The 26,180-nt window shown below is 42.5% G+C and overlaps 2 protein-coding genes across 7 annotated transcripts in view; one reads left to right on the top strand and one right to left on the bottom strand.

Moving 5' to 3' along the window:
• dcaf6 (ddb1 and cul4 associated factor 6) overlaps positions 1-7,329 on the top strand; it is a 178,344-nt gene extending 171,015 nt beyond the window's left edge. For 4 of the 5 annotated variants that reach the window (XM_041210642.1, XM_041210641.1, XM_041210640.1 and 1 more), the window contains 2 exons: positions 3,513-3,618; positions 6,865-7,329. In XM_041210642.1, coding sequence (XP_041066576.1) covers positions 3,513-3,618; positions 6,865-6,923 — 165 coding nt within the window. In that variant the 3' untranslated portion in view covers positions 6,924-7,329. Of the gene's footprint in view, positions 1-3,512; positions 3,619-6,864 lie in introns of those variants that run through there. The other variant, XR_005945770.1, reaches the window with a different exon arrangement.
• A 2,701-nt stretch (positions 7,330-10,030) lies between these two features.
• The window catches only part of gpr161a (G protein-coupled receptor 161a), a 29,668-nt gene continuing 13,518 nt past the window's right edge, over positions 10,031-26,180 (bottom strand). Inside the window, exons 3-6 of one of the 2 annotated variants that reach the window (XM_041210645.1) lie at positions 24,836-25,560; positions 16,008-16,112; positions 14,256-14,375; positions 10,031-10,847 (exon numbers count right to left, since the gene is read on the bottom strand). In XM_041210645.1, the coding sequence (XP_041066579.1) occupies positions 10,579-10,847; positions 14,256-14,375; positions 16,008-16,112; positions 24,836-25,560 (1,219 nt within the window). In that variant the 3' untranslated portion in view covers positions 10,031-10,578. Of the gene's footprint in view, positions 10,851-14,255; positions 14,376-16,007; positions 16,113-24,835; positions 25,561-26,180 lie in introns of both variants that reach the window. The other variant, XM_041210644.1, reaches the window with a different exon arrangement.

Here is a 26,180-nt window from a genome sequence, read left to right as displayed (position 1 = left end):
TCACTGTCCTGCAGTCCTCTGGCATCACACCTGTAGCTAGAGGGGATTGGAAAATGATGGTCATAGGCTCCACCATTTCTTTTCTTCTTTTAATAGCCTAGAATACATTTCATCCTGGCCTGGGGATTTATCCACTTCAAAGATGTAAAACCGCTTAAAACTTCCCCCCTCACTGTGTTAATTTAATATTTTATGTTCTGTCTCCCTGATTGCGCCTGTTTTCACAAAAGAGAGGGAGAATAATGACTTTCAATTGGGAGTTAATTAATATGACAACCATACCATGAAATACATCAATAAAGAGGAAAATCTAAATTAATTAGTCCACAAGAATATTGATTCATTGTTAATGGCGGATTTGACATATTGAGATTTGGATGCAGCCTGACAGTTCACGGGCAAAATTTTTACCTCGGCGGGGGCGCGCCCAACCCACTCAAGCATAAAGTGATGCATGTTGATGTCAGGCGAGCGTCCCAACGTCAACACACAGTTGCATGATATTTCAGTCGGCAGGTAGGTGCGGGAATCAGCAGCATGCCCGTACATAATTAAAAGGCCTCTTAAGGCCATTAAAGTCTCATTTAACTTACCTTTATCACTGCTCATCCAACCTTACGGTTGGCGGGCAGGCGAAAAGACAAAAAGACCAAAGCGGCCTTTGCACTTTTTAGGAAACCTCATTCACAGGTGGAATGAGATCTTCAAAAGTGAATAAAAATAAAATAAAAATTTTAAAATTTAATTAGTAACATGACCCTGCTCATGTGACAGAATCACATGTTATATAACGTTTTTCAATTCTTCATTTTTAAAAAAAAACTGTTCATCTCCCTGAAGCAGCTCTGTGCCTCGGGGAGAATCTCAAGCATGCACTCGTGCATTTGCGTGATGTTCACCCTCATCCTGTTCACTCTCTCCCCCTCTTCCCCCCCACAGCACAGGCAGCGATGAGCACTGCTGCTCACGTTTCACGCTGGGCGGGCCTTAATTGGCTCGCCAGCATGAAATCGCCATCCGGCCTCAACCACCTCCACTGAGCCCAGGCAACCAGGGCTAAATCCTGCCTCAGGTGTAGATTAAAGGATTCCTACTACCAAAGGGGTTAAAAACTGTTGTTATGAATTTCACTGATTCTTCATCAGGTAATGAGATAATGCATGAGAGCACAGCATCAGTGTGTACCATATACAAGATGCACTACAGAAACTCACCAAGGTTCCTTAGACAGCACCTTCCAAACCCATGACCGCTATCACCCAGAATGACAAGGGCAACAGATTCATGGGAAGACCAACAGCTGGAAGTTCCCCTCCAAGCCACACATGATCCTGTTTTGGAAATATATCGCCTTCACTGTGGCTGGGTCAAAATCCTGGAACTTTCTTCCTAATAGCACTGTGGGTGTGCCTACACCATATGGACTGCAATGGTTCAAGAAGGCAGCTCACCAGCACCTTCTCAAGGATAATTAAGGATAGGCAATAAATACTGGCCTAGCCAGCGATGCCCGCATCCCATGAATGAATAGAAAAAAATTTAGCCATATCTCTCTTCAATCTTCTGATGTCTTTGAAATTTGGGGGAAAAGGATACATTCCCTGCAATAGATTGGTGAGGCCTAAAGTTCCCCAGAAGTTGGGCTTTGCGCCAATCTGATGTCAAGGATTTGTGTAATATTAGACTAGTGTCGCTTGGGTCAAGTTCAGAAGTCTATGAATCAGATTGCTTTATCAGCGGAGAATTCCGATTACTTTGGTGGCCTGGTGCAAAAGGAAGTGCCACTTCAGTTCTTGGTCCACTATTATTGCCCCATCTCCTTTGCTGTGTATCTAGCAGGTTTCTGCATGTTTGTACTCAGTTTAGCGACTGTAGTTTTACAATTGATCTTGATTGAGGGAGTGTGGGATATAGGAGGTCAGGAGTGGCATTGATCAGGTGGGGTCAGGAAGGACACTCCTGCTCCTGTGGACTCTACATTCATCTAACCTGCCACATTTTTTGCAAGCAACTCCTAGTACTGGTTTCCTTGTGTGTAGCTGATGCTTGGTTCTTCAGGTAAGTCAGTCTTAGGGAAGGATCCTCAAACACCTGACATCTGCTTTAGGCACGTGTAATGAACCCTTCATGTTCATCCTAATCCAAACTAGCAGGAGTGCACTTCTGGCTGAAAAATGCACATTTCCTACTGCCTTATTGGGGCCTTGCTAGTCCGAGCAGCACCTAAAACAAAAAATGTATGGCCCAAATTCTAGGCCATTTGTGTGGTAGGGGCTTTACAAAGGAATACCATTCACTTGTTTCCTTTCATTAAGAAAGATTGGAAGTTGCAGCACCAAGGGGGCCCAATTAAGTTTGTGTTAGTCTCCTCTGTTGTGGGCTTGAAGCCTAAAATTTGATATTTTTTCATTGCACTGTTGCTTTTTCTTTTATTCTTTCATGTGGGCAACGCTGGCAAGGCCAGCATTTGTTGCCCATTCCTATTTTCTCTTGAGCTGAATGGCTTGCTAGGCCATTTCAGAGCGAAGGTAAGAATCAACCGCATTGCTGTGGGTTTGGAGTCACTTGCAGAATTGCACCCCTAAAGGGCATTAGTGAACCAGATAGGTTTTATGATCACCATTACTGAGACTAGCTTTATATTCCAGATTTATTAACATAATTCAAACTCCACCAGCTGCCATGGTGGGATTTGAACCCTTGTCCCCCGAGCTTTAGCCTAGGTCTCTGGATGCTAGTCCAGTGACATTACCACTAAACCACTGTCAATCCACAACATCAGTTAGTATCTGCTTCTTTTTCCATTCTTGTGTATCTGAAGTACAGTGTGTAAACTAGTCACTACAGCCACAAGCTGTGTGGTCAAAATGGATAACTCTACCAGTGTGCAAACAGTATTGTGACAAAATGTTTCCTAGACTGTGGCTGGCCAAGTTGAACCTGATGAAACCAACAGCATAGATAGAATTCTGACTGGAAGCCACGGCCATACAGTGTTGAAAAGTATTAAACCAGAGTTTGTATATAGCAAGCAGGCCCAGTCAGTTTTAAACAAAGCAGTTGTGCACGGCAGCCTAATTAATGGGGCAGGGAAGCAGGACTAAAGAGTGATGGCTTTGAAGTCACACTCCAGAGATTTTTTTTTTCCCTTGAACTTTGATATCAGCAAAACTTCACTGTAATTCCAGCAAGTTTTGCAAAGCTCTCCAGATTTACCTTGTAGGAAGAAAAATTGAATGTACTTTGAACCTTTGCTACCATTGCCAACTTTAGTCTTGCCATTTCATTAAGTGAAATTATTTTTTTCACTTAACTTAGATGAAGCTGTATATTTTTAATTGTAAACGTCTAAGAAAAGCTCCAATTGTGACATCTAAGAATTTATGGTTGCCATCTGTTTTATGTTGATAGGAGTTTGTTGTGCACTAGTTGATACAAAAAAAACCTGATCAATGTTTGGAGAACAGCACCACAAAAAGGCAGTAGTAGTCCATTTCTCCTTTGTGTTGCAGGTGATAAGTCGCAATGAATTGATGTTGGAGGAGACGAGGAACACCATCACAGTTCCAGCATCATTCATGCTAAGAATGTTGGCTTCACTCAATCACATTAGAACAGGTAGAAAATAGTTCCATACATCACAGCCTGTTTGTACTGCACTTTGAAAATTAGAATGGCTTCAAAACCCAATTTAAAAATGCAACCTTAGCCCAAAAACTAGTCCACAAACAAATTAACTCAACTCAGTAGTAAGTTGATTCTGGTGTCAGCAGCCTTTGTCTACATTATATCTCAATTCAATGCCTCAGACAGCATTACACAGTCACATACCACAGTTGTAATGCAGTCTGGGGTTATCCATCATGTGCCCTAAAACTTCATAAAACAACTCTAGCCGAATCCTTAATATGAATTATGCTTCCAATAAAGCCACAAGGTTACAGATGTTCAATGGATTGTAGGCATTAAAAGCAAGTTTAGCTGGAAACCCAAATGTGAATCCTAGGTTCAGTCAATATTTGCACTTGATTATCCCCTATATGATGTGTTTGATTTATTATACTGGTACTATCTAGAAAAGGCCTAACACTCAAACATCTAAAACCCTAACACTTAAACATCTGTACTGCTAGGTGACCAAAGAACATTATTGAACATTATTGATGCTATAGAGGAATCTTTGGGCTGATCTATCTTGCCTTACCACCTAAGGATACAAGAATATAAGAAGTTAGTAAAGAGGAGAAAATGTAAAACCATAGTTAAAGGAAATAATTGCCTGTTATAGAAGACTGAAGTTGAGAGATTAAGGGCAGAAGCTTGTTGAGGTGCTGGGGATCTCGCCTGCCGGCTGAACAGCCGACGAGAGACCCACGCTGCCACTTTATGGGAAGGCCCACCGAGCCACAAGCCAATCAGACAGTGGTGAGGCCAGCAGCAGGTCCGCCCCTGGAGTCAAGACCTTGGGGGTGGAATGTCTAGCCTACCAAGAACGGTCAGCCAAGCCAGGGCTGGCAGCTCTTGTGCTGATCAGTGCTACTGGGGAGGCCATGGTTGCTGCCAGAAAGACAGGCACCGGAGTCAGGAACACAGAGCGACCCAGGCCAGTGGGTGTAATGTGGGAGTCAAAGGGAGAGGGGTTGGCAGCGGAGGTGGCTCTCAGCAGCCCCCACCCCCTCCCACCTTCCCAATATCCAGTTCCATCCCCCAGAAGTGACAAGCTGGTTGCACTGTTTAGTATCCTTGCATAATGGGTTAATACCAGTGGTGGTGAAATGAGGCTCTTAAGTGGTCATTAATTAACCACTTAAGGGCCTCAGTTGGCAGTAGGGTGGGAAGGTCAACCATGGGCCTTCCTGCCCAGAACTTGACTCTTGGCAGAGGCAGGAAAGTGGTGGGGTTCAGGTATGCCACCATCCCACCTAATTAAATGCCCTTCCCACGTCCAAGTTCGCCACCAGAAAGAACTGAAGATTCCACCCACAGTCACAAAGTTCTTCAAAGAATTTGCGGGACATGTAATTATTACTATAAACATATTTCTGTGCTAGGCTGCCATAAATTAGTACATTTACATGTAGAAGTTAATTAACCTGTGGAACATGATTTGAATTTTCTTTATCTTTCATTAACATATGATAAATTAATGATTTGATCACACCCTTTGCATTACTACATCCAACTATTAATTTCTAGGGAAGCTATGATGAATAGAGAAATTTGTCATACTGGTATTCAAAGTAAAGAAAATGCTCCATGTTCTTAATATCTATCTGGATGCACTTTGTTAGCCACTTGAATTTTGTATACTTCTGATTTGGAAGAAAATTCATTCCTTGTTTCACTGAAAATGACATAGGGATCCGGTTATCATTTGCTGCAGTGGATGACTATAAACAATTCCCTCCTGTTCTGATTGGGTAATCAATGACTCCAGGCCTATGACCGGATATTACGCATATAAATAATTTAGCTATATTCACCATCCTTAATGGCCGGGCAGTTGGAGTTGGATTTCTTAGGCACAGAAACAGCCAGGTCCCATCAAATCCATCAATGATTGATTGTCAGTCCCCCAAGGCCTGCCTTGACATTAACCTGTTCCTTCTGACAAAGGACACATGATATCTCTAGGAATAAAAGTTAATTGATAGCTCCTTACCCAAGCAAAGATCTGTTTTCTGCTAGGCCTTCCTGTCTGCCTGTGTCATTGTATTGTAGGCAGCATAGAAAAGAACTCAGTGAGATTCAATGGTTAGGTTATGTAAGTTGTACACTGGTACAGGTTTGGTGATGAGTTAGTGAAGTGTCTTATCTTTTGAGTTTGTATCTGAGGAGTTGTGAGGTAAGTGTTTTACTGTAATATAAAATATGCTTTATTGGCATTGTCGCTAAATATTTACTTCCAAAAATTCAGATTTTAGTGTATAGCCTAAATTGCATGGTTTAGTGTACATTCTATCATTATCTGAAAACTTATGACAACATAAAAGGCCTCCTACCATTTTCAGTCAAATGAAGTATAAATGCCAGCATGGACCGGTTGGGCTGCATATACTGTTTCTGTTCATTTCCCTATGTGCAGATAAAGTCACATTACAGTAAGTGGCAAATGGGGCCTCAAAGCATTCTTTGGGAAGAACATTGGAGAGATCAGCCCATTTGCTCTCATCCTTCAGTTATTTTCAAAGTCACAGAACAGAGCTACATTAACTTGAAATAGCTATGGCTCTGAATATTATTACACTATGAGAGGAATAAAGTTGTTCTAGTGCTTTTGCAATCAGTCAGCTAAAAATATAACTGATAGATATTGCTGCTCCCCTTCTTCTTGGTAGTGAATGGTACATTACTGGGAAAAGGAAGTCTTATGGGAAGTTTTCAACACAAAATACTTCACTCAGGAAATTTAATTAATTACTATTCCCCATGTGCTAACCTGATATTTTTCTTCTACCTGGAGCCACCCTTACAGTATGAGTTATGGTGTGAACAAAGCATTATTCTAAAGTACCTCAATTAATTTACTAAAATCTGTCTTAAATTGATCTCCCTTTCATTTAGAGATAAAGTGAAAACTTTACTAACTTGTAGCTCTACTTTAAGTAGCCTGTAATACGTCATTGGAGCAGCTTCAGATATGAAAGTTAGCCCAAAGTGGTGTTTTCACAAGGAATAAAATGATTTAAATGGAAGTCCTCTTCCACTGCATGTTTTTTTAATTAAACAGATTAATGTTAGTTCCGTAAATATTGCTTTTTCAGTGCATCAGTTGAGTAGATATGCATATTTAAATCTTAAATTCTGATCTGGCGGAGTTTTAAAACATTACATTGTTAATATTTGGTACCATCTGTTGAACAGATCGATTGGAAGGTGACCGATCCGAAGGCTCTGGTCAAGAGAATGAAGATGATGAATAATTATTTGTCTGGCTTCAAGAACAAAAAGCATCAAGAAATTTGTATAACAAAAAATTCAGTATATTTTCCCTACAAAGCCTTAGTGTTATTTTAGTTCCTTTTTTCTGGAAAAAACTTTAATATGAAAATTTCTTGGTGCAAAATGTGTGCATGAATTAGGATGAGGAAGGTGGGAAAGAATAAGTAAGTTGCTTTTAATTATTATGTTTTGTGGATGAGATGCTTGGAGGTTTCAAGTGCAATATATTCTCTAGTGTGCAAATGTACGTGCTTGGATCAGTGTTATGAGCGTAGAGATTTAATAAACACTAGAAAAGGAGGGTAAAGATGAAACCTTTCTAAACCTGCTGTTATGCATGTACACTGAGGGGAAAAATTCATTAAAATTTCTGGTTATTTAAAAAAATCTGTTATTACTAAGCACAGATCCATAAAACAATTGCAATATTGCAGAGTTGGAAAGCTTGGTAAGCTTACAGCTGCATTTTTTTTCTCACAATCCAGGAAGATCGACCATTGCCATATGTTGGACTTCCAAATCAATGGGCCAGAAGTTCCAAAGTATATTATGCAAACATTGTTATTTATTGACCAGGCTCAGTGCAAGGAGAAACTGACTAAAGTCCCCTTTCACTTCATGTCATTGGCATCTTCCTTCCAACTTTCATAACTGCAGTTCTTACCTGGAGAGGAGTAGCAGTAAAATAGCATAGCCAAGTGATTATTTCCTTCTTTGCTAGTTTCTTAAAACCTTCCATTATATCAGTCAACAGTCTGCATTGTTCTAACAAAAAAAGTTTTCCTTTGTATTTCTTCCTATCGGATAGCTTCCTAGTGAATATGTGACACACCCTTTTTAAAGCTTCACAGTTCTTCCTATAATGTGGAATTGAGTACTGCATTCTGTGTTGTGAAGTTTGGTATGGGCTGGGAAGATGAAGCTTAGATCAAATGGGAGATGAGCTATTGGCAATACTTTTGTAACAGTTGTACAGGTGGAAAAGGCAAATGTACATATACAAATTATAGCATGCCATTTGGCTCAACCAGTCCATGTCAGCATTTACCCTCCACACAGGAAATATTAGTTTTGTCCCATTTTTCTTCATCCACTAATCTAATCTTGCAAGTTGGCGTGAGCCAAGAATTTCTTCAGAATTGTTTCTGGTCTGCCACAATAACTTGTATTTATGTCCCCTTATTCCAAACTTAACTACTGGAAGCACTCTACTTCTTTCTCCCCTGTCCCACCCTTTCCTGATTTTAAAACCTTCTATCATGTGTTTTTCTAATGAAAAAAAAATCAAACTTTCTTTGTATTATCTCAAACCAGATACTATCGGATTAAATCTGTGTTCCGCCCTTTATGGGAAGGGCACATTGAGGCTTTATAATGTGGAAGCCAGTACTGCATGCTGTAGATTTTAAGGTTTTGCATAGGCTAATACCACTAGGTTTTTATACTTACTGAATTCTAGATTTTGCCATTAGCTGCCTTTAACGTCTTATGTATTCTGAAATCCCTTTGAAAACATTGAGCCAAATTTCATGCAGTGTACAATTACTTTACTAAAATATCACCTCACTCACTGACATTAAATTCCATCTGCCACGTTTTAGATTATTATTTCCCATCAGTGTCCCTTTGAAGTTTCCTTCGGCCTTCTAAAGAATTAATTATAACTCTTGTTTTAGTATCATCAGGAATTTTGACACTGTTTGCTCTAAGACTTTATCCAAATCATTGATTTCTACAATTAGCTTGTGAATTGAAACATATAGGACATCACTACTCACTAGTAACAGCAAAATCTTTCCTGAACTCCTATTTTCCCTCAACTATTTTTTAATCCAGTTTGCAATCTTCACTCTTTTCCATAACACTGTCCTTCCCTGACCAGTCTGAAATTTTATTTTGCTATGGCGAGGCCTCAGGCAGCCTGCCTTCCCTCACCCCATTGGAGCCCTTATGGGCTGCTTCTTGCCCAAACTCAATTTTGAGGCTGACAGGAGTTGAGGGGCAAGGAGGAAGCCCAGCAGGTCACAGGCATCAAGGAGTGGGAGGATCACCTTCACCTCCCTCAAGGGCTCTCTTTCCACATGTCTCCCCACTGCAGGAGGTGTCCCCCCACCCACCCCGACCGACCGACCTTTCCAAGTGCTCCTCCCGTGCTGCTGCCCCCCTCCCCCCAGGGACTACTTGTAGTCCCAATCCTGGCTCCTGCCGCCACTAGCGCTGCTGGGACTACAGAGCTGCCAGCTGAGGTGGGACTGCTGCCCGAGTGAGGGCCAGAAGTTCAGTGATCCAGTCTGTAGCCAATTAATGATCCTTGGAACAATAAATCACTGTGGAGTTGTTGAGATTGGCAGAGATGCATTTCCCCACTGACTCTTCAGGTGGCGGGCGGGGAACTCCGCCATCCAAAAGATCTTGCCCCATGTTGCACTGTCACTGCAGGAGATTGCTAGTGGGATATTAAATCTGTCAAACCAGTATGAAAATAAAAGGTTAGACATCAATGTAACTTTTACAGGTTTATTTTAGTACAAAACATGATAATGACAAAAAAACTGCCAATTTTAACTGACTAAAATCTTCAATATATTTTTGTTTGAAGTACATAACCTATAACATTTACTTGTCTTAACCATGAAAAAAAGTTCTGAATAGCACATAGCTTAGAAACAAGTAAACACTTGACTGTGAGCTGCAAAATAGTACAAGAGTACATTTCCTATAACTTGAATGGTATAATTCTAATGCTCAGCTATATATAGTATTAGTTTGGCTTATGTTCCATTCCTATTGGTTCTCACACATTTCCATGTGCATCCAAAAACATTTGTCATTAAAAAAAAGAGACAATTACTGGCTAGAGGTTTTTTTTAAGCAAGGTTTGAATATAGAGAGTTTAGAAACCTGAATAGCGACAGGTTTGCTGAACCAGAGCTCTTGTGTAATCTGTCAATTCATCATTGCGTAGCTGAAAGTTACAAAATACTGTTGTTCTCCATTTTAAGAAGTTACAAATTGACTTTTTCTTTGCATTTGTTCATTGTCCCTTCCCCACCACTGTCATACTGCCACCACGCGCCCCCCCCCCCACCCAAGCCCCCATAATGTTTGCTTGGAACACGCTTGGATTGAGGCTCAGGGGGTAAGAATCACCCAGTTTCCTATTAGCTGATTAACCATTTTGGAAGGACCTGCTGATTATGGCAGCAGATTAACTATGTGCCCATTCTCACCACCAATAATACACACACAGGCTTAAACACCAGCCGCCACTGAAGTAAGTAACAATATTTAACATTTTTTGCTTTCTAGAGTTAGCACAATCCCAGCTTTCTTCCTCTTGCAGATTTTCTTTTCAAAAATTTAATTCTGTATGTTAAACCAAATTATGGAAGTAACTACTTTTGGATGTGCATGGATGTCAAAGCTGTAAACTCATTTCTTTGGCTTCTCCCATTTTTCATTAAATCTTTCTACTGACTAAATTACTCTCCCATCAGTTTATATATCAATATTTGAACAATTGTACAACAAATGAAAGCATAGTAACAGACACTTTAAGCCTTAGACATCTAACACAGTGAAATAAATGTGTTAAATGTCATGTCCTTTCTATATTGCAAGCATGTTTCAATCCTCTCAACCACTATCTTCCTCTGTACCATCATTAACAATTCCTTCATCAATACTCTCCAGCCTCAATCTCTGACCTGCAGAGATTTTGTTTCCTTTGCTGGTACCTCCAGGTACAGTTTTAATAATAGTAAACAAATCTCCAGGTAAACCGCACTCTCCAAAAAGGCTCATTTTGGCATCCGTCTCAATAGCTTTGGCCAAACTGGCAGCAAAATTATCCAGAGTTTTGTGAACATCTGCTTTGATTTGCAGGACTGAAGACTGATCAACTTCTTCTGCAAAGGAACAAGATTGAATTAAAAGCATTTTTACCCCAGTATAATCTTAGAATCATTTTTTTTTTTTAAAACTTCTTGCTAATTTTCTCTTCCCTTCTTGATGCCATGAGTTCTTTGCATGCTGCAGGCTGAAAGAATTGATCTGTTGCATTTGTTCTTCACACTTACCTGAGAATCTATTATGGTCTATCCATCAACCTGAACAAGGGGCTAACCACTGTATAGTTTTCCCAAATGTGATATTAAAGTTTTTCACAGTTCTCAAAATCAAAAGATTTAATTTGATCATTCATGGTAAGTACTGGTGTATCCTGATAACAGCACAGATACAGATCTTTCAGGTCTGTGCTGAGAAGGAACAAATGATTCTTTAGTCTTCTTAGTTCTACCCATCCCACATCAATAATAGTAATGCGCCAATGTGGTTATAGTTACAGTATTAAGGTGTCTAGCACAATATGCATTGTACTGGTAAGTGTTATCAGCCATATGGCTGAAAGCTGGAATGATAGCATGCACACTTATGTATTGCATTTGGTACCCATCATGCTGAGGATGCAGACAAGCAAGGAGGTGCTGCTCAAACTCCATCTCCAACTGTTAAAATTTCTATTGATTTAGACAAGGTGTGTGTATATACTGCAGACAGGTTAGTGGAAATGCATATTCTATGCTGAATTGTGTTGCTCACTGAGCCATCCTTGGGGAGTTCCTGGTACCCACTGTTTGCCTTAATAGGAGTAGGTCCCTTGAGCTTGCTCCGTCATTCAATGAGATCTTTGACCTCAACTCCACTTTCCTCTCCCCAAATTCCATAACTCCCATAGTATCCAAAAATCTATCCATCTCAGCCATGCATCACAGGCCTCTATAGGGTACAGAATACCAAGATTCACAGGCCTCAGTGAAGAAATTCCTCCTCGTCTCAGCCTTAAATAATCGACCCCTCATCCTGAGATAAAACACCATATTCTAGCCTCTCTAGCTAGGGAAAACAGCACAGTAGATTTTACAGCCCTTTGGAGATAGGCTACAAGGCTGGGGATCCCATAAATGGCACAAGAAAGCGGAGAGTGGAGAATCTTACCAATTGTCTATGCTGATAGGTTAGGTGGTTAAATTCCATAGTGCTTCTGCATCCTGAAGATTCCCAAGCCTGAGCCCTGGATGCAGCTGAGTGGTTCCTTGGGAAGGAGTTTATACTCCATCTCAGGCAACCCAGGATTTATTAGTAATTTGAATTGGAGACTCAAACAGGATGATGGGTTTTGCATGTGGCAGAATCAGTTGACCGAATGAAAAGTTCCAGAAGGAATTATTTGCTTTCCACACAAAATCTGAGATTAATTCATTCATAAGAGAGACATTAAATACAGCTGTTCCTTGAATAGCACTCTTCACATGTTCCTAAACAAAAAAGGCTGTGCTAAGCAAAAATGTGCCAAACGAAAATCATTTATAAGATGTAATAAGGGTGTGTTATGTTCCTGACCTCTACTTTTTACATTAAGAACCTATTGACTGCCTTGATCCTAACTAACCCAAAAATCCTTTTATTAACTTGCTACTTATCTCCAGCTCGCCGCTTGCTGACCCTCCCGTTCACTGCTTACCTTCCCCAACACCCCTGCTCACCAACCCTCTTGTTCGCCCCTTTCCATGACCTGCCCTGCTCACCCCCTCCCTCTCACCGCCCCTATCCTAAGCCCTTGCTCACTCCCTCTACTGCCCCTCCCTGAGTCCGCGATCACAATGAGGGCTTGGGAGAGGGGCAACGAATGGGAAGCAGTGAGAGTTCAGAGAGAGGAAAAGAAGAGTTGGGATAAGGGTGGTGGGGAGTATTGGAGGGGGTGGCGAAGCAGGGGGAATCAGCAGGTGGGTGGTTCAGAGGAGGAAATGGGAGGGTTAGATGAGGGAAGCAGCAGGCTATGGATTGTTTTTAAACAGACTGAACATGCATAGGTAAAACGAAAATGGAGGCGGCGCTATTCGGGGCATGTCCATAATTTACAAATGGTGCTAAAACAAAATGTATCAGAATGTGCTTTAAATGGGGATAACTATACCCAGGATGTAATGGCACATCAGCCATTGCTGATCAAAGGAAGATTTAGTGGCTGCTAACTTTCACAATACTTCACCGACTTATCCAATATTCACATGGGAGATATGACATGTGATTCAACAGGGCATTCAAGCACATTGGTACATCACAGTCACACTCAATTGTGTTCTCCAATGGAAGTGGCAGGAAAAGCAAGGGTCCTTAGCAGGTAATGGGATGGTGATGTGGTGCACATAGTAGGAGGGGTTTCCAATGTCTAAGTGTAGTGTGAAGAAATGTAGCAGCGATATGATAACCCTTCCCCACATTACAACAGTGGCTGCGCTTTAAAAGTACTTAATTGGTTGTAAAGCACTTTGGAGTGCATGAGGTTGCAAAAGACACTATAAATACAAGTCTTTCTTTACAGTTGAGAGCTCTGGCTGTCCTTTTATGATGATGGAATGGAGTTACTGGGTAGAGACTTGGCACAAGAGCACAGTACAGACTGAGAAAACATTGCAAGGGGATTGCAGGCTGCCACTGAAAAAGCATGATAATGTGCTGAAAGCAGTTATAAACATAGCAAGGGGAGCTGGAGGTAGTGTTTGAGCACCTCTCAGAACAGAAATTAGTTTTCCTTAAGTCATGTTTCTAGAAGAACAAGGTTTAAAAACAAAGCTAGTAAGCAAGTTAAATCCAATTCCTAACCACAACCAGAAATGCAGAATTTCTTCCATCAAAATTCATCAGTGGTAGGGGGTCAATAATTAGAATTGAGTAGAAATGCCAGGGAAAGACATAACATTGGGAAAGGCAGACTGCACATTTACACAGTCATTTTTTTTTTTTTGCAGGCTCCAAGCTGGCGAAAGACATCTATTAAAGTAGCATTGGAGACATGCACTGTAACATTTTTCTTTTTTTAAAAAAAAAACAGGAGTCTTGCAATTTTAAAGTCATAAAAGTGGAAGGAGAGTAGATAGAGGTTAATGTAGGCTAAGGTCGATGGTCAAATAGAGATTGTTAGTGGTCTGAGGCTCCAGAGGATATGGACTAGAATAAAGCACCATGGGAATGAACCTCATCCTCATTTATAATATGCAATTTTTTAGTTTTCAAATATAGTGCTATGTTAATTATATTAGGTATAACAAACTATCACCACGAACATGCAATACAAATTCTACTTGCTGCATAACATATTCAAGATCTAAAGGGAAACAAGAAAAATACAAGGAAAATTAAGTACTCCTGTTACAACTTTATTAAATAATAATTCACTACTAAAATTCAATTGATAAACTATTTAATTCAGCAAAAATATACATAAAAGTGGAAACCGCTTTTATAAATACCTTGTGGTTCTGGTAGTTCATCTATTGTCACAGAACTCCGTCTTCGATTTGAACAATAGTTGTGGTGTGAATAATGAGTTCCATCTGAATTGAAATCTTCCAACAGCATGACATCAGTGCCTAAAATATGTTTTAAATAAGTAAGAACGGCAGCATTTTGTGACACAATAGCAGAGCGATGCTTTCCATGAACCAAGTTTTATTAACAATTTTTTCAATAAATCAATTCCTTTAGTTGAAACAAGTTCTAGAATATATTAACAATTTATTCAATAAATCAGAGCTCCTTTAATAGAAAGATTCCACACACAGCAATGAGTTGAATAAGTAGTTAATTCACTGGTTGATGGAAGAATGTTGACCAGGACTTCTTATAGTATTAAGACTTTCCACCAAAATGACTATAACAGGCAGGCAGGACCTAGCTTTAGCACAAAGGATTGTACATCTGAAAATGCAGCACTCTCTCCTGCCAGCCTAAATTAAATGCTGTTGTCTTGAAAGAGGACGAGACCTAAAACCTTATGGTTCAGAGTGAACCACAAATCATAGGCTGTTTTTTGATGTGAGGCCCCATGGAGCTGGATTGACACTGCATTGGTTTGGGCCAAGCCTTAGAAGTAAAAGCCTAGTATATTAGCCCATTTTTATAAGAAATGACACAAAACACTTATGCTTAGTGCCATTCAAGGGGGGAATGAGTTTGGTCTCCTTATTCGGCACTAAGTAGCGTCTGCAGTAACTCTGTGTTGAAAATCCAAGGAACAGCAAAGGAAAATAATGAGAGAATAATAGATAAAATCAAGTGAAATATGGTATCCCATGATTTCTAGTGAAAAGCCAAAGGGAATAGAAGAAAAAGACAGGTGACAGACCACCTACTTTCCCTCCATCAGGAAGAAATGAGGTCAGCAGCAGAATAGAAATAAAAGGAGACAACTGATACTAAGAAAACTGCATTCAAAATATGTCAAATTCAAGACACTGTACTCTTCAGTAGCCCTTAGCTGTCTCCTACCCCAAAATTACCAGCAGACCCAGTTAATTCTAACTCTGCGTGGTCCTGGAGCATTTTCTTTGAAGTTTTCCAGGCTATGCATGCAGGAATCTGAAGTTCTATTAATTATCACGTAGCTATATCAAAATGCACAAAAAATCCCAGCTACCATTTCATGCAAGATAACTCAAATGAGAAAAGTATAAATGTATGCATTGTTACATTTACAATGGTAGTTTGACCATTTTCAATACAGTGATTATAATTTCTGCAACACAAAATAACCTGTATTTGTAGAGCACTTTTCACATAATAAAACGAAGACTCTTCACAGGAGCATTATTATGCAAACATTTGACACTGAGCCACGCAAGGCAATATTAGAGCTGAAGACCAAAAGCTTGGTCAAAGAGTTAGATTTAAAGTGCTTCTTAAAAGGGGAAAGAGAGATAGAGAGGTCGAGAGGTTTAGGGAAGGAATTCAAGAGCTAAGGGCCCAGGAAACTGAAAGCACGGCCACCATTGGCAGAGCGCTGAAAATCAGGGATGCTCAAGAGGTCAGAATTAGAAGAGCACAAACATCTCGGAGGATTGAGAGGCTGGAGTAGGTTACAAGGATGAGGAGGAGGAGTGAGGCCATGGAGAGGTTTGAAAACAAAGATGAGAATTTTAAAAATTGAGTTTTAAAGCTTTAAAAGAAAGTACATTTACACATTGCCAAGAGTAATGTCAGTGGTAACTAGCAAGAGTAATTACCCGAATCCTGAGAAAAGCTGAATCCTGTATCTCCAGTACTACTGCTGTGTCCTAGTGATTGTCCACCAGCCATCATGGCTGTGAGATGAGGAGACAATCCCAAATCTGTCCAAAGAGTAAATAGAATGTAATGTTACATTTATTTCTTCCATACAGGTGCATAAAGGGATTTTAAAATTAAACATTTGGTTTATCCACTCAGTCAAACCCAATTTTATTCATCCCTACAGAAATTCTTTGGAAAACATGGAAGTGAATCAGCACTTGCATAACACTTTTGCAAGGCCAGAGACTAAGATCTTAGCAACGCACCATAGCAACTGCATCTTACCAAGCTATAGGAGATCACATCACTCCGCCGCCACAGAATTCTTGCGTCTATAATATTGTAAATAAACTATTGAAATTAGTTACTTAAAGATATATATTCCTTAGCACTTTCATAATCCTGAATAATGGAAAGATTGATTATGGTTTACCAACCAGCAATGCAGTTGTTAAACAGTTCCAGAGCCAAGTCACCCCTCTGTGAAAACCATGCACTGCCCTAATGGCTGGAACAGCAAATAATTGTTGTGTAGTACTCAACCATTATATGGAGTTAACTGATGTGTCTGGAGGAGTCTCAGGCTCCAATTTGTTTGGAGGTGGACTGTTACTTGGCTGGAGGGCAGGTTGGGCAGCCAATTAATGGCCATGGGGGTAGGAATGAAGGTAAAACTGAGCAAGTGTGGGCCCGATTGAAATGCACCACAGCAGCCATTACTGTGGCCGGCACTGTAACTTCAAGAATGCAAGCACCAGTGAGCCAATAAGAAAGATGGTTTCTGAGGCATGACTGCCCCCAGTTTGTTTGATGTTGACCTGGATGTCTTTCCAGAGACTGTGATGGAAAGAAGGGAGGTCCTTTTTCCAGAGGGTGGCAGGAGAAGGCCACCCTCCCAAACCAAGCAGGCATGGACTCTGGTGGCTGAGAACATTAGCAAAGTGTGCTCAGGAACTAGGTACAGTGCCAGAAAAGGTTTAATGACCTTATTCACTCTCGCAGTGAGTGTGATGCCATGAATACAGGCCTCTAGGTGTTCAAACCTCCAGCAGGCATTCCAGCTGAGGAGCTGGAGGGTGCATGCAGCTCCTGGATATGGGAGGAATATGTGCCCAGGATACTTACTGAATCCACGGAAAGGCTCAGAGCCATAGTGCTGTTGAAGACCTGTCACACTGATACATGCAACTCCGTTTGTCAAAGAGCTGCTTCGTCACAGAGGCCAGCAGTGCCTTATCTCTCTCTCTCTCGTCCTTGCAGGAAAAAAGTCTCACATCGCCTGAGAAAGAGCTCTGGCCAGAAGAGGAGGATTCCATCTGCACATAGCGACTGCCATGGTAAAGCGAATCATGGAGATAGCAAGGGTGGCACCAAAGTAGCAAGTCGGAAAAGGAAAGATGGGTATTCCAATGGAGAGGGTGAATAAATATTGCAATCTGTGGATGAAGGAGTGCACTCCTCCTCGTATAACAGCATGCCAAAGTCGCAACTAAATTGGGAAGCCTCCACTGCAAGGCGGCCGCTGTCCAGGATCTCTTCTCGTGTCTCCCACAGGTTCGAGCGTGAAGGGCAGAGGACAGAGTCCTCTGTCAGCACCAGGTCAGGTGCTGGCAACAAAGACATCACAGCAAGTGCTATCACATCTTAGAAGCATAACCTCCACCAGCAAAAGTACAATCACCTTGGTGGATCCTTGCATGTAATTAAATAGGGTGGCACTGGATGATGAGCACATCATGCCAAACTCCGTGACATTGACTGGTCAGTGGCACTGGTGGCGCAGAGGTATTTGGAGGGGTTGCCAGTAATACCCCAGCTGGTACCCATTGCCAGTCAAGGGCTGAGGCAGTCACCAAGAGCGCCACTCCTCATGAGGCACTATTGGTCTCCTTGACCCCTCTGTCTGGAGGGAACATCTATGCAGTAGGGCCCAGTGACAGAGGTTGCCCCTGCATTCGTGCCAATGCAGCAGCCTCTGGAGGTGCCCCCACTGGCCCCACCACATACAGGATAATCACGCATTACAGAGGCAAGAGGAGAGAAGCGAGTAGGTTGCCTCCACCTTCTCCGAGGATGGAGGAGGAGAACCACGTGAGAGTGGAGGCCACCATGTCAGGCAGAACACTGGAGTATGCCTCATCTGTAAATGTGCAGTTTTTGTCTTTTTTTAAACACAATGCAAATATGTGCCAAACATATGAATTTTTGGCGAGACTGGAAAAGAGGGAAGTAGACGTGAAAGAGAAAGGGGAGGGCAGTGAAACCTCTGGACAGATGTGCATCCCTCTGATGAGGAGAGTGGACCTATTCACAGCTGTGTCATCAATGGAAGTAGTATTCTCACAAGCAACTCCAGACAGGCCATGCCATCCTCCTGGATTACAAGGCATCAGCTGAAACGGGCCTGGATCAGATACCTCATGTGGACAGCATCCTTTTTTTTTTAATATATTCGTTCAAGGGGTGTGGGCGTTGCTGGCTAGGCTAGCATTTAATGCCCATCCCTAATTGCCCTTGTCTGGAATAACATATAGGCCAGACCAGGTAAGGGCAGAAGATCTCATTCCCTATATGACATTAGTGAACCAGATGGGTTTTTACAGCAATTGGCAATGGTTTCGTGGTCATCATTAGACATTTAATTCCAGATTTTTATTCAATTCAAATTTCATATATGCTGTGGTGGGATTCAAACCCTGGACCACAGAGAGTTACCCTGGGTCTTCTGAAATACAAGTCCAGTGACAATGGCACCACCTTCCCCCATAAACCCTTGAGCCCCATGCCAGACCTGGCCACCTCCCTGTTGTTAGTGGTTGGTTGATTATGTTGTTAAAGATACGCAGGTGAAGTGCATTGTTTGTTTAAGGACTGAGAGCATATATAAATGTCAGCCTTCCACAATTAGCGGCCAAGAGCACCATCAGCCCCAGGAAGACCATTTTTATTTGATTTTGTAAGTTTCCTTTCAAATTTTGTTATGGTGCCCCACCAGGGCCCATCAACCCCTTTTACTAGTTTATTCTATTGACTTAATTTTCTTCAAAAGATCATATAAAAAGAATCAGCCCACGCTCCTGATCTTTGGCCACCCTGTGCAGAGGGGGAGGCAGGCAATGGGGAGGATCTCCTTGTAAGCATGCTCCTGGGCCAGACACAGCTGGCCATTAACAGGTCCAGGCAGCAGGTGATCAAGGGGGTCGCTCAGCTAAACTGTCTGCCCTACTTCTGGGGTTACATTCGCAGAAGATGGGGCACACTGTGTCCTCTGGCACATTTGAGGCCTTCTGCAACCAATGGGCACCACAGGGGACTAGAGTGCATCAATAGCCTCCAAAATGACATTTGATAAGGCTCCTTTAATTATTTTCTTCAGTTACGGTGCCCCTTAGGGGCTATCAACTGGTTTAATTGGCTTTTTTTTCCCAATTGCATAATTTGGTAATTTGTTAAATTTGTTTTACTGATACTCAAGAGAGTATAAAGAGAGTCAGCCCTACACTCCTGGCCACCTGGTGCAGTGGGGTCAGGGCAGAGACCACTGCATCCTGTGATCAAACCTACTAACAAGGAAAAAGATCTGTGGCTTCTTTCGTACTTCACCATTGGGCTTGGATCCTTTTAACATCTGTCCAGCTGGCACACCTCTGTGTTCTGCAACTTCCTCCTCCTCCATGTCCTGCTCCTCCTCTTCCTCTGCTTCTGATGAGCTGTGTCAATCCAAGGCTTCATCACACCTCAAACACAAACAGGACTGTTCCGGCAGACCGATCGTGTCAGCCTGTTCCTGCCCCATGGAACTCATTTCTTGCTATCTTGACTCCATTCTCTCTCCCCTTGTCCTGTCCCTTCCCACCTACATCCGTGTTTCCTCTCCCACCCTACATCATATCAACAATTTCCAGTTTCCTGGCCCCAAATGCCTCCTCTTCACCATGGATGTCCAATCCCTGTACCACTCCATCCCCCACCGGGATGGTCTGATGGCTCTCCGCTTCTTCCTCGAACAAAGGCCCGAACAATCCCCATCTACCACTACTCTCCTCCGTCTGGCTGAACTTGTTCTCACACTGAACAATTTCTCCTTAAACTCTTCTCACTTCCTCCAAATAAAAGGTGTGGCTATGGGTACCCGCATGGGCCCCAGTTATGCCCGTCTCTTTACGGGGGATGTGGAACATTCCTTGTTCCAGTCCTATTCAAGCCCCCTCCCACAACTTTTTCTCCAGTACATCGATGACTGCTTCGGTGCCGCTTCATGCTCTCATCTGGATCTGCAAAAATTTATTAATTTTGCTTCCAATTTCCACCCTCCATCATTTTCAGGCGGTCCATCACTGATACTTCCCTTGCCTTCCTTGACCTCTCAGTCTCAATTTCTGGTGATAGACTGTCCACCAATATTCATTACAAGCCTACTGATTCCCACAGCTACCTCGACTACAGCTCCTCACACCCCGCTTCCTGTAAGGACTCCATCCCATTCCCTCAGTTCCTTCGCCTCCGTCGCATCTGTTCTGATGATGCCACTTTCATAAACAGTTCCTCTGACATGTCTTCCTTCCTCCTTAACCGAGGTTTTCCACCCACAGTGGTTGACAGGGCCCTCAACCATGTCCAGCCCATCTCCCACGCATCCGCCCTCACACCCTCCTTCCCTCCCAGAAACATGATAGGGTTTCCTTGTCCTCACTTATCACCCCACCAGCCTTCGCATTCAAAAGATCATCTTTCGCCATTTCCGCCAACTTCAGCATGATGCCACCACGAAACACATCTTCCCTTCAGCCCCCTGGTGGCTTTCCGCAGGGATCGTTCCCTCCGGGACACCCTGGTCCACTCCTCTATCACCCCCTACACCTCAACCCCCTCCCACAGCACCTTCATCTGCAACCGCAAAAGGTGCAACACCTGTCCCTTTACTTCCCCCCTCCTCACCTTCCAAGGGCCCAAACCCTCCTTTCAAGCGAAGCAGCATTTCACTTGCACTTCCCTCAATTTAGTCCACAGCATTCGCTGCTCCCAGTGCGGTCTCCTCTACATTGGAGACACCAAACGCAGACTGGGTGACCTCCCTGTCGCTTGCCATTTCAACACTCCACTCTGCTCTCATGCCCACATGTCCATCCTTGGCCTGCTGCATTGTTCCAGTGAAGCTCAATGCAAACTGGAGGAACAGCGCCTCATCTTCCGACTAGGCACTTTGCAGACTTCTGGAATTAATATTGAAGTCAACAATTTCAGATCATGAACTCTCTCCTCCATCCCCACCCACTTTCCGATCCCCCCTTTTCCAATAATTTATCATTTTTTTCTTTTCCCTCCTATTTTTAAATTTATTTTGATCTATTGTTTCATCTCCACCTTTTAGCCCATTTCGATCCCTTCCCCCCACCCCACCCACACTAGGACCATCTGCCACTAGCTTGCTTCCCTTAATATCCTGTCTATGACATCTTTGGCAGTCTCTTCTTGGCCTTCACCTATCACTGGCCCCCTATTGAGCTCTCCTGTCCCACCCCCTTCTACCAGCTTATATTTCATCTCATGTCCATATGTCATAGTTCAGATGAAGGGTCATACGGACTCAAAACGTCAACTGTATCCCTCTCCGCAGATGCTGTCAGACCTGAGTTTTTCCAGGTATTTTTTGTTTTTGTTCTAGATTTCCAGCATCCACTGTGTTTTTGCTTTTATCTTCATCACACCTCACTGGAGGACCTAATTAAGAGGAACATGGCAGACCACCACAATCTGAGAGACCCTTGCAAGTGTGTGCTGCAGGGTGCTACCTGACCAATCCAGGCACCAGAACCGCAGCTTCAGCAGCCTGAAAGCCTGCTTGATGGTGGTTCTCGATTCTGTGGCTCCACTGTGGTGTCTCAAAACCACAAATAGACTCTTCAAAAGAAAACCATTGGCTCCTAGAATCATCCATATAGTTTGTACAGTGGAATGAAGAGCTGGCAGCCTAGAGTGCTCGAAGATGAAGGAGTCATGGCAGCTGCCTGAAAAGTGAGTGCACACATGCACTCACTTCATGTGGTGAATACAGACCAATTGGATATTGAGGAAGTTGATGGATCTCACCGGCCAGTCAATTGGTCCCTTGAAGGCCACATGGGTGCAATCATTGATGCCCTGCACCTTGGGGAAATCCAGTGATGGCAGCAAAACTCTTTGTGCCTGCAAGGCCCTGTCCATCTGGAAATGAATGTACTGTTCATCTCTTGCAAAAAGGACACCAGTAACCTGTGAGATGCTGCCACGCCACCAAACTCTACAGCTGATCCTTGGAAGGACTCAGAAGCAAAGAAATTCAAGACCACAGTGACTTTGATAGCTACTGGCTAGGCAAGGGTGGGAATCTCGAACTCGCTGCCTGAATGGGTGTTTGAGTCAGAAACTCTCAAAACATTTGAGAAGTATTTAGATATTCACTTGCGTTGCCATAGCCTACAGGACTACGGGCCAAGCACTGGAAAATAGGATTAGTGTAGTCAGATCTTTGTTGACCAGCACAGACACGATAGGCTGAATGGCCTCCTTCTGTGCTGTAAATGTCAATGAGTCTATCAGATATGCTCAGAGATCGTTTGGCGTGTGGCATGGCGAGCTGAGTTCCAAAGTATGAGGTCTTCCACCACAAGGGTACAAAACACTTTGAACAGCTGCCTGCGAGGGGCACAGTCTCCTGCGACACAGGTTCAACAACCTCAAGGTAGCTCCATCTTTGTTTTTTATTTTTAATTCTTTCACAGGACATGGGTGTCACTGGCTAGGCCAGTATTTTTGTTGCCCCACCCCTAATTGTACTTGAAAATCCCATCACCCATCCCTAATTGCCTTTGCTGGTAGATCCTATGCTAAGGATAAAGCCTGTATTGCCTTCCTGCCCCTCATTGCTCTCATCTGCCCTCCTCATGCCCAGAGCTCTCCTTCTCTATGGAAGATGTTGATCCTCATTGCTACAAGACCCAACGTCTGAGAGTCATGGTCCTATTGCCCAGGTAGACTCCCGATAACGGTCTGGAAGCTTTAACCCCCCGCCCACCCCGATGCTTACAACCCTGTGATGCCCCCTGCGATGTCCCCCTGCACTGTATAAGCACATACTTGAACATTCTCTCCATACCTGTGCATACCCGTGTGCCAAAGGCTGAGTGCCCCTCTCAGTTGTGCTCCCGTTTATGGGCCCACCTTACCTCCTGGTGTGGCAATTACTGGCTCACCGCTGTTGCCACCTCCAGACACCTGGTCTACTCTCAACCCAGTATGCAACTGTGCACCCCCACCAAAATTCCATTCTGGCCCTCTAAGAGCTCTCAATGCACCCCTTAACTACTTTAATTGGCCTTATTCACAAATCGGGTGGTTTTACAGGGCCAGCCTTCCCTTGTCATGATGAAACTTGCCAGCGGCAAGAACAACAATGGGAGACCAGCATACTGGCCACCAGTGCTGTTTCAAACACTGGCTCTTGCCCCCCAACACCTCCATTTCCACCTCCTAAAAATCCTGCCCCATGAGCTCATGCTATCAGGACACCAGGTGGGTTATCTGTTCCCACAATTCTGCTCTTGCTTCAGTCACCAGGGAATACATCCCTGGCCCAAGTGGGGCATCCTGATCTTGTCTCCTTCCTTCCTACCTCTTCCCTAAGAAGAGGGGATTAGAGTAGGAGGCAAACAAAAAACATGTATCAGTTGACACTGAGGATGTACACTGACAGTCCTACATACAAGGCAACACTGCCAGGTTCATGGTGTTCACAGCATGTACATCCCTCATCAAAATAAGTAAACACAATAGATCCATGTGACGTCAAGCTGATGGAAAACACCCACTGGTTACAGACCAATCCCTGAGGAATTTCCAACAGGTGGGAGCGGAGAGTCATTGGGCTTTTCTTAATAAAGGAAGATTGTTGAATATGAAAATAACAGATTCCATTCACAGTTTCCCACAAATGAATTTTAGTTTTTGATACGCTACAACACCAGAATGGGTTAACAGGTGGATTCAAATTCAGAAGGCATCAAACTCATGAATATGGAATTAAAATTTTACAAACTGGTGCAGCTGAAACATGCCCCTGCAGATCTATTTTGTCATGTCATTGTAAAAGCATGACAACATCACCAGCCTGCAACAAGCTCAAACATTATACTCAAAACACTTACCCTTGCTGAAAAACATCTTACAGCAATTTCTACATATAGTGGGTCAGAATATAAGCAAATTGTTGCCCTCAGCTCCCTCTCTCCCCAGTCCCCTTCCTAGTAGCAACAACGTTCCTCTTAACTGCAGGTCTATGACAATATACTGCAGCAGGATTGCTCCCAAATAATTTTGGGAATGTTATTTATTCACTGGGCTTTTTAATAACCTCAAAGAGATCTGACATACTGGGAATAAACAGACCCTACTTAAGAAGGTCCTCATAATTTAATTAAAAATTTAAGAAACTATTTGTTAATGCTCAATGTATCTGGATCAAGGTAAACAGGCGGCTGGTCAATTTCAGCTGCAAGAAAATCCACGTGAAACTGACGAAGCAGACTCTTGCAGACTGTTATGGAAATAATGTCTTATTTACAAGAGACACACAGATCAATTTAAACTCTTCAAGTCTCTGACAGCCCTAATTATTCTTCAATATCAGTGCTCCGCAAAATATATTTAACGCAGCTAGTATGAAAAATGAAAAGGAAATAAACACATTTTTTCATGATGCAGTCATCATAGCTAAAGCTTTACCCAATCCCTTTCCCTAGGTTACCTGTGATGCGATTGGAGATGCTGAATAACCTAGAAGTCCTCTGACGTTGAATAAATGAATCCCTGTAGTATCTGTCACCAAAGCACATCCCCAGCAGCTCTCTGCGTACCGTTTTATTCCACAGTCCATAGATAACTGGATGACAAATTGCACTAGTAAAGGATAGCCATATTACCAATGTCTCCACTCCTGGAGACACAGTGCCTTTTCCGTGAAGTGCTTCTGTACTAATCACTATCATGTAGGGGCCCCATGTGACAACAAAAGCACCAATCACAATCAATATAGTTGTCAAGGCTTTACATTGATTGGCTGAATAAACAATGTTATTGATGGTGTTCCTTCTGCTCCCTGATGAAGAGGTAGAGGTGTTGGAATTTTTTCTTCCGTCCTTATTGGATTCTTCTTGCACGACTATAATAGTTCCACAGTGGATTTTACGGGCTTTCAGCCGAGCCACACGGAATATAAAGCCATAGCAAATGACCATGGCTAAAAATGGCAACAGTGCACACCAAATCTGCCAAAAGACAGTGTAACCTAGTTCTTTGTACCATGCAGCTATGCAGATCCACTTGAATTGGTCAAACTCAAATGTAGACCAGCCAAAGAGAGGAGGAAGACATCCAATCAGTGAGTGCAGCCACACGTATGCAATCACAACAACAGCACGATTCCCAGTTATTTTCATAGGATATACCATTGGGTAAACAACAGCATAGTACCTGTATAAAACAAAGATAATTATGGGACGAGAAAATTTCAGCCATACTCAACAACTCAAATCTCAAAACTACCATTTTTGCTATTTGCACAGAATGTCCTAGTTAAAACTCTAAAATCTAACAACTACAGCAAACAAACGTGAGCTGAAGTTAATGGGATATTAACAATTGAAACTCAATATCACAATTTCAATTTAGGCCAGACACTTCATTGTAGAGAATAAACCTGATAAAATTAACACAGTTCTGGTCGTGAAACATTTACAAAATATGCAGGCAGTTCTATTGACAAAGAAAAATTGTGAAAATGAAGAATAGTTGCACTGAGACACCATGGCCTGGAATTTGCAAGATTTTCCATGGTGAACTGTTACCATACATCATTCTAACTCCTCTGAATCTGATTGCGATTTCAGGATTTAGCACAAGCACAGATTAACACAGAAATCCTGAGGTTGTGATCTGTCATTCACTATACTGTTACCGGCTACACTGTGGCCCCTGAGAACTGACAATCAGTTAAGTCAACGAATGGTTGAAGATTTCCCCTTTTCTACTCTCATATCACTGTTCGAAGCCTCATAAAAAGTACCTTATTCAATGAGCTATATCTGGGGTTT

This window comes from Carcharodon carcharias, chromosome 18 (assembly GCF_017639515.1).
Source record: "Carcharodon carcharias isolate sCarCar2 chromosome 18, sCarCar2.pri, whole genome shotgun sequence".
Classification (NCBI taxonomy): Eukaryota; Metazoa; Chordata; class Chondrichthyes; order Lamniformes; family Lamnidae; genus Carcharodon; species Carcharodon carcharias.
This window is presented reverse-complemented; position numbering and strand designations above follow the sequence as displayed.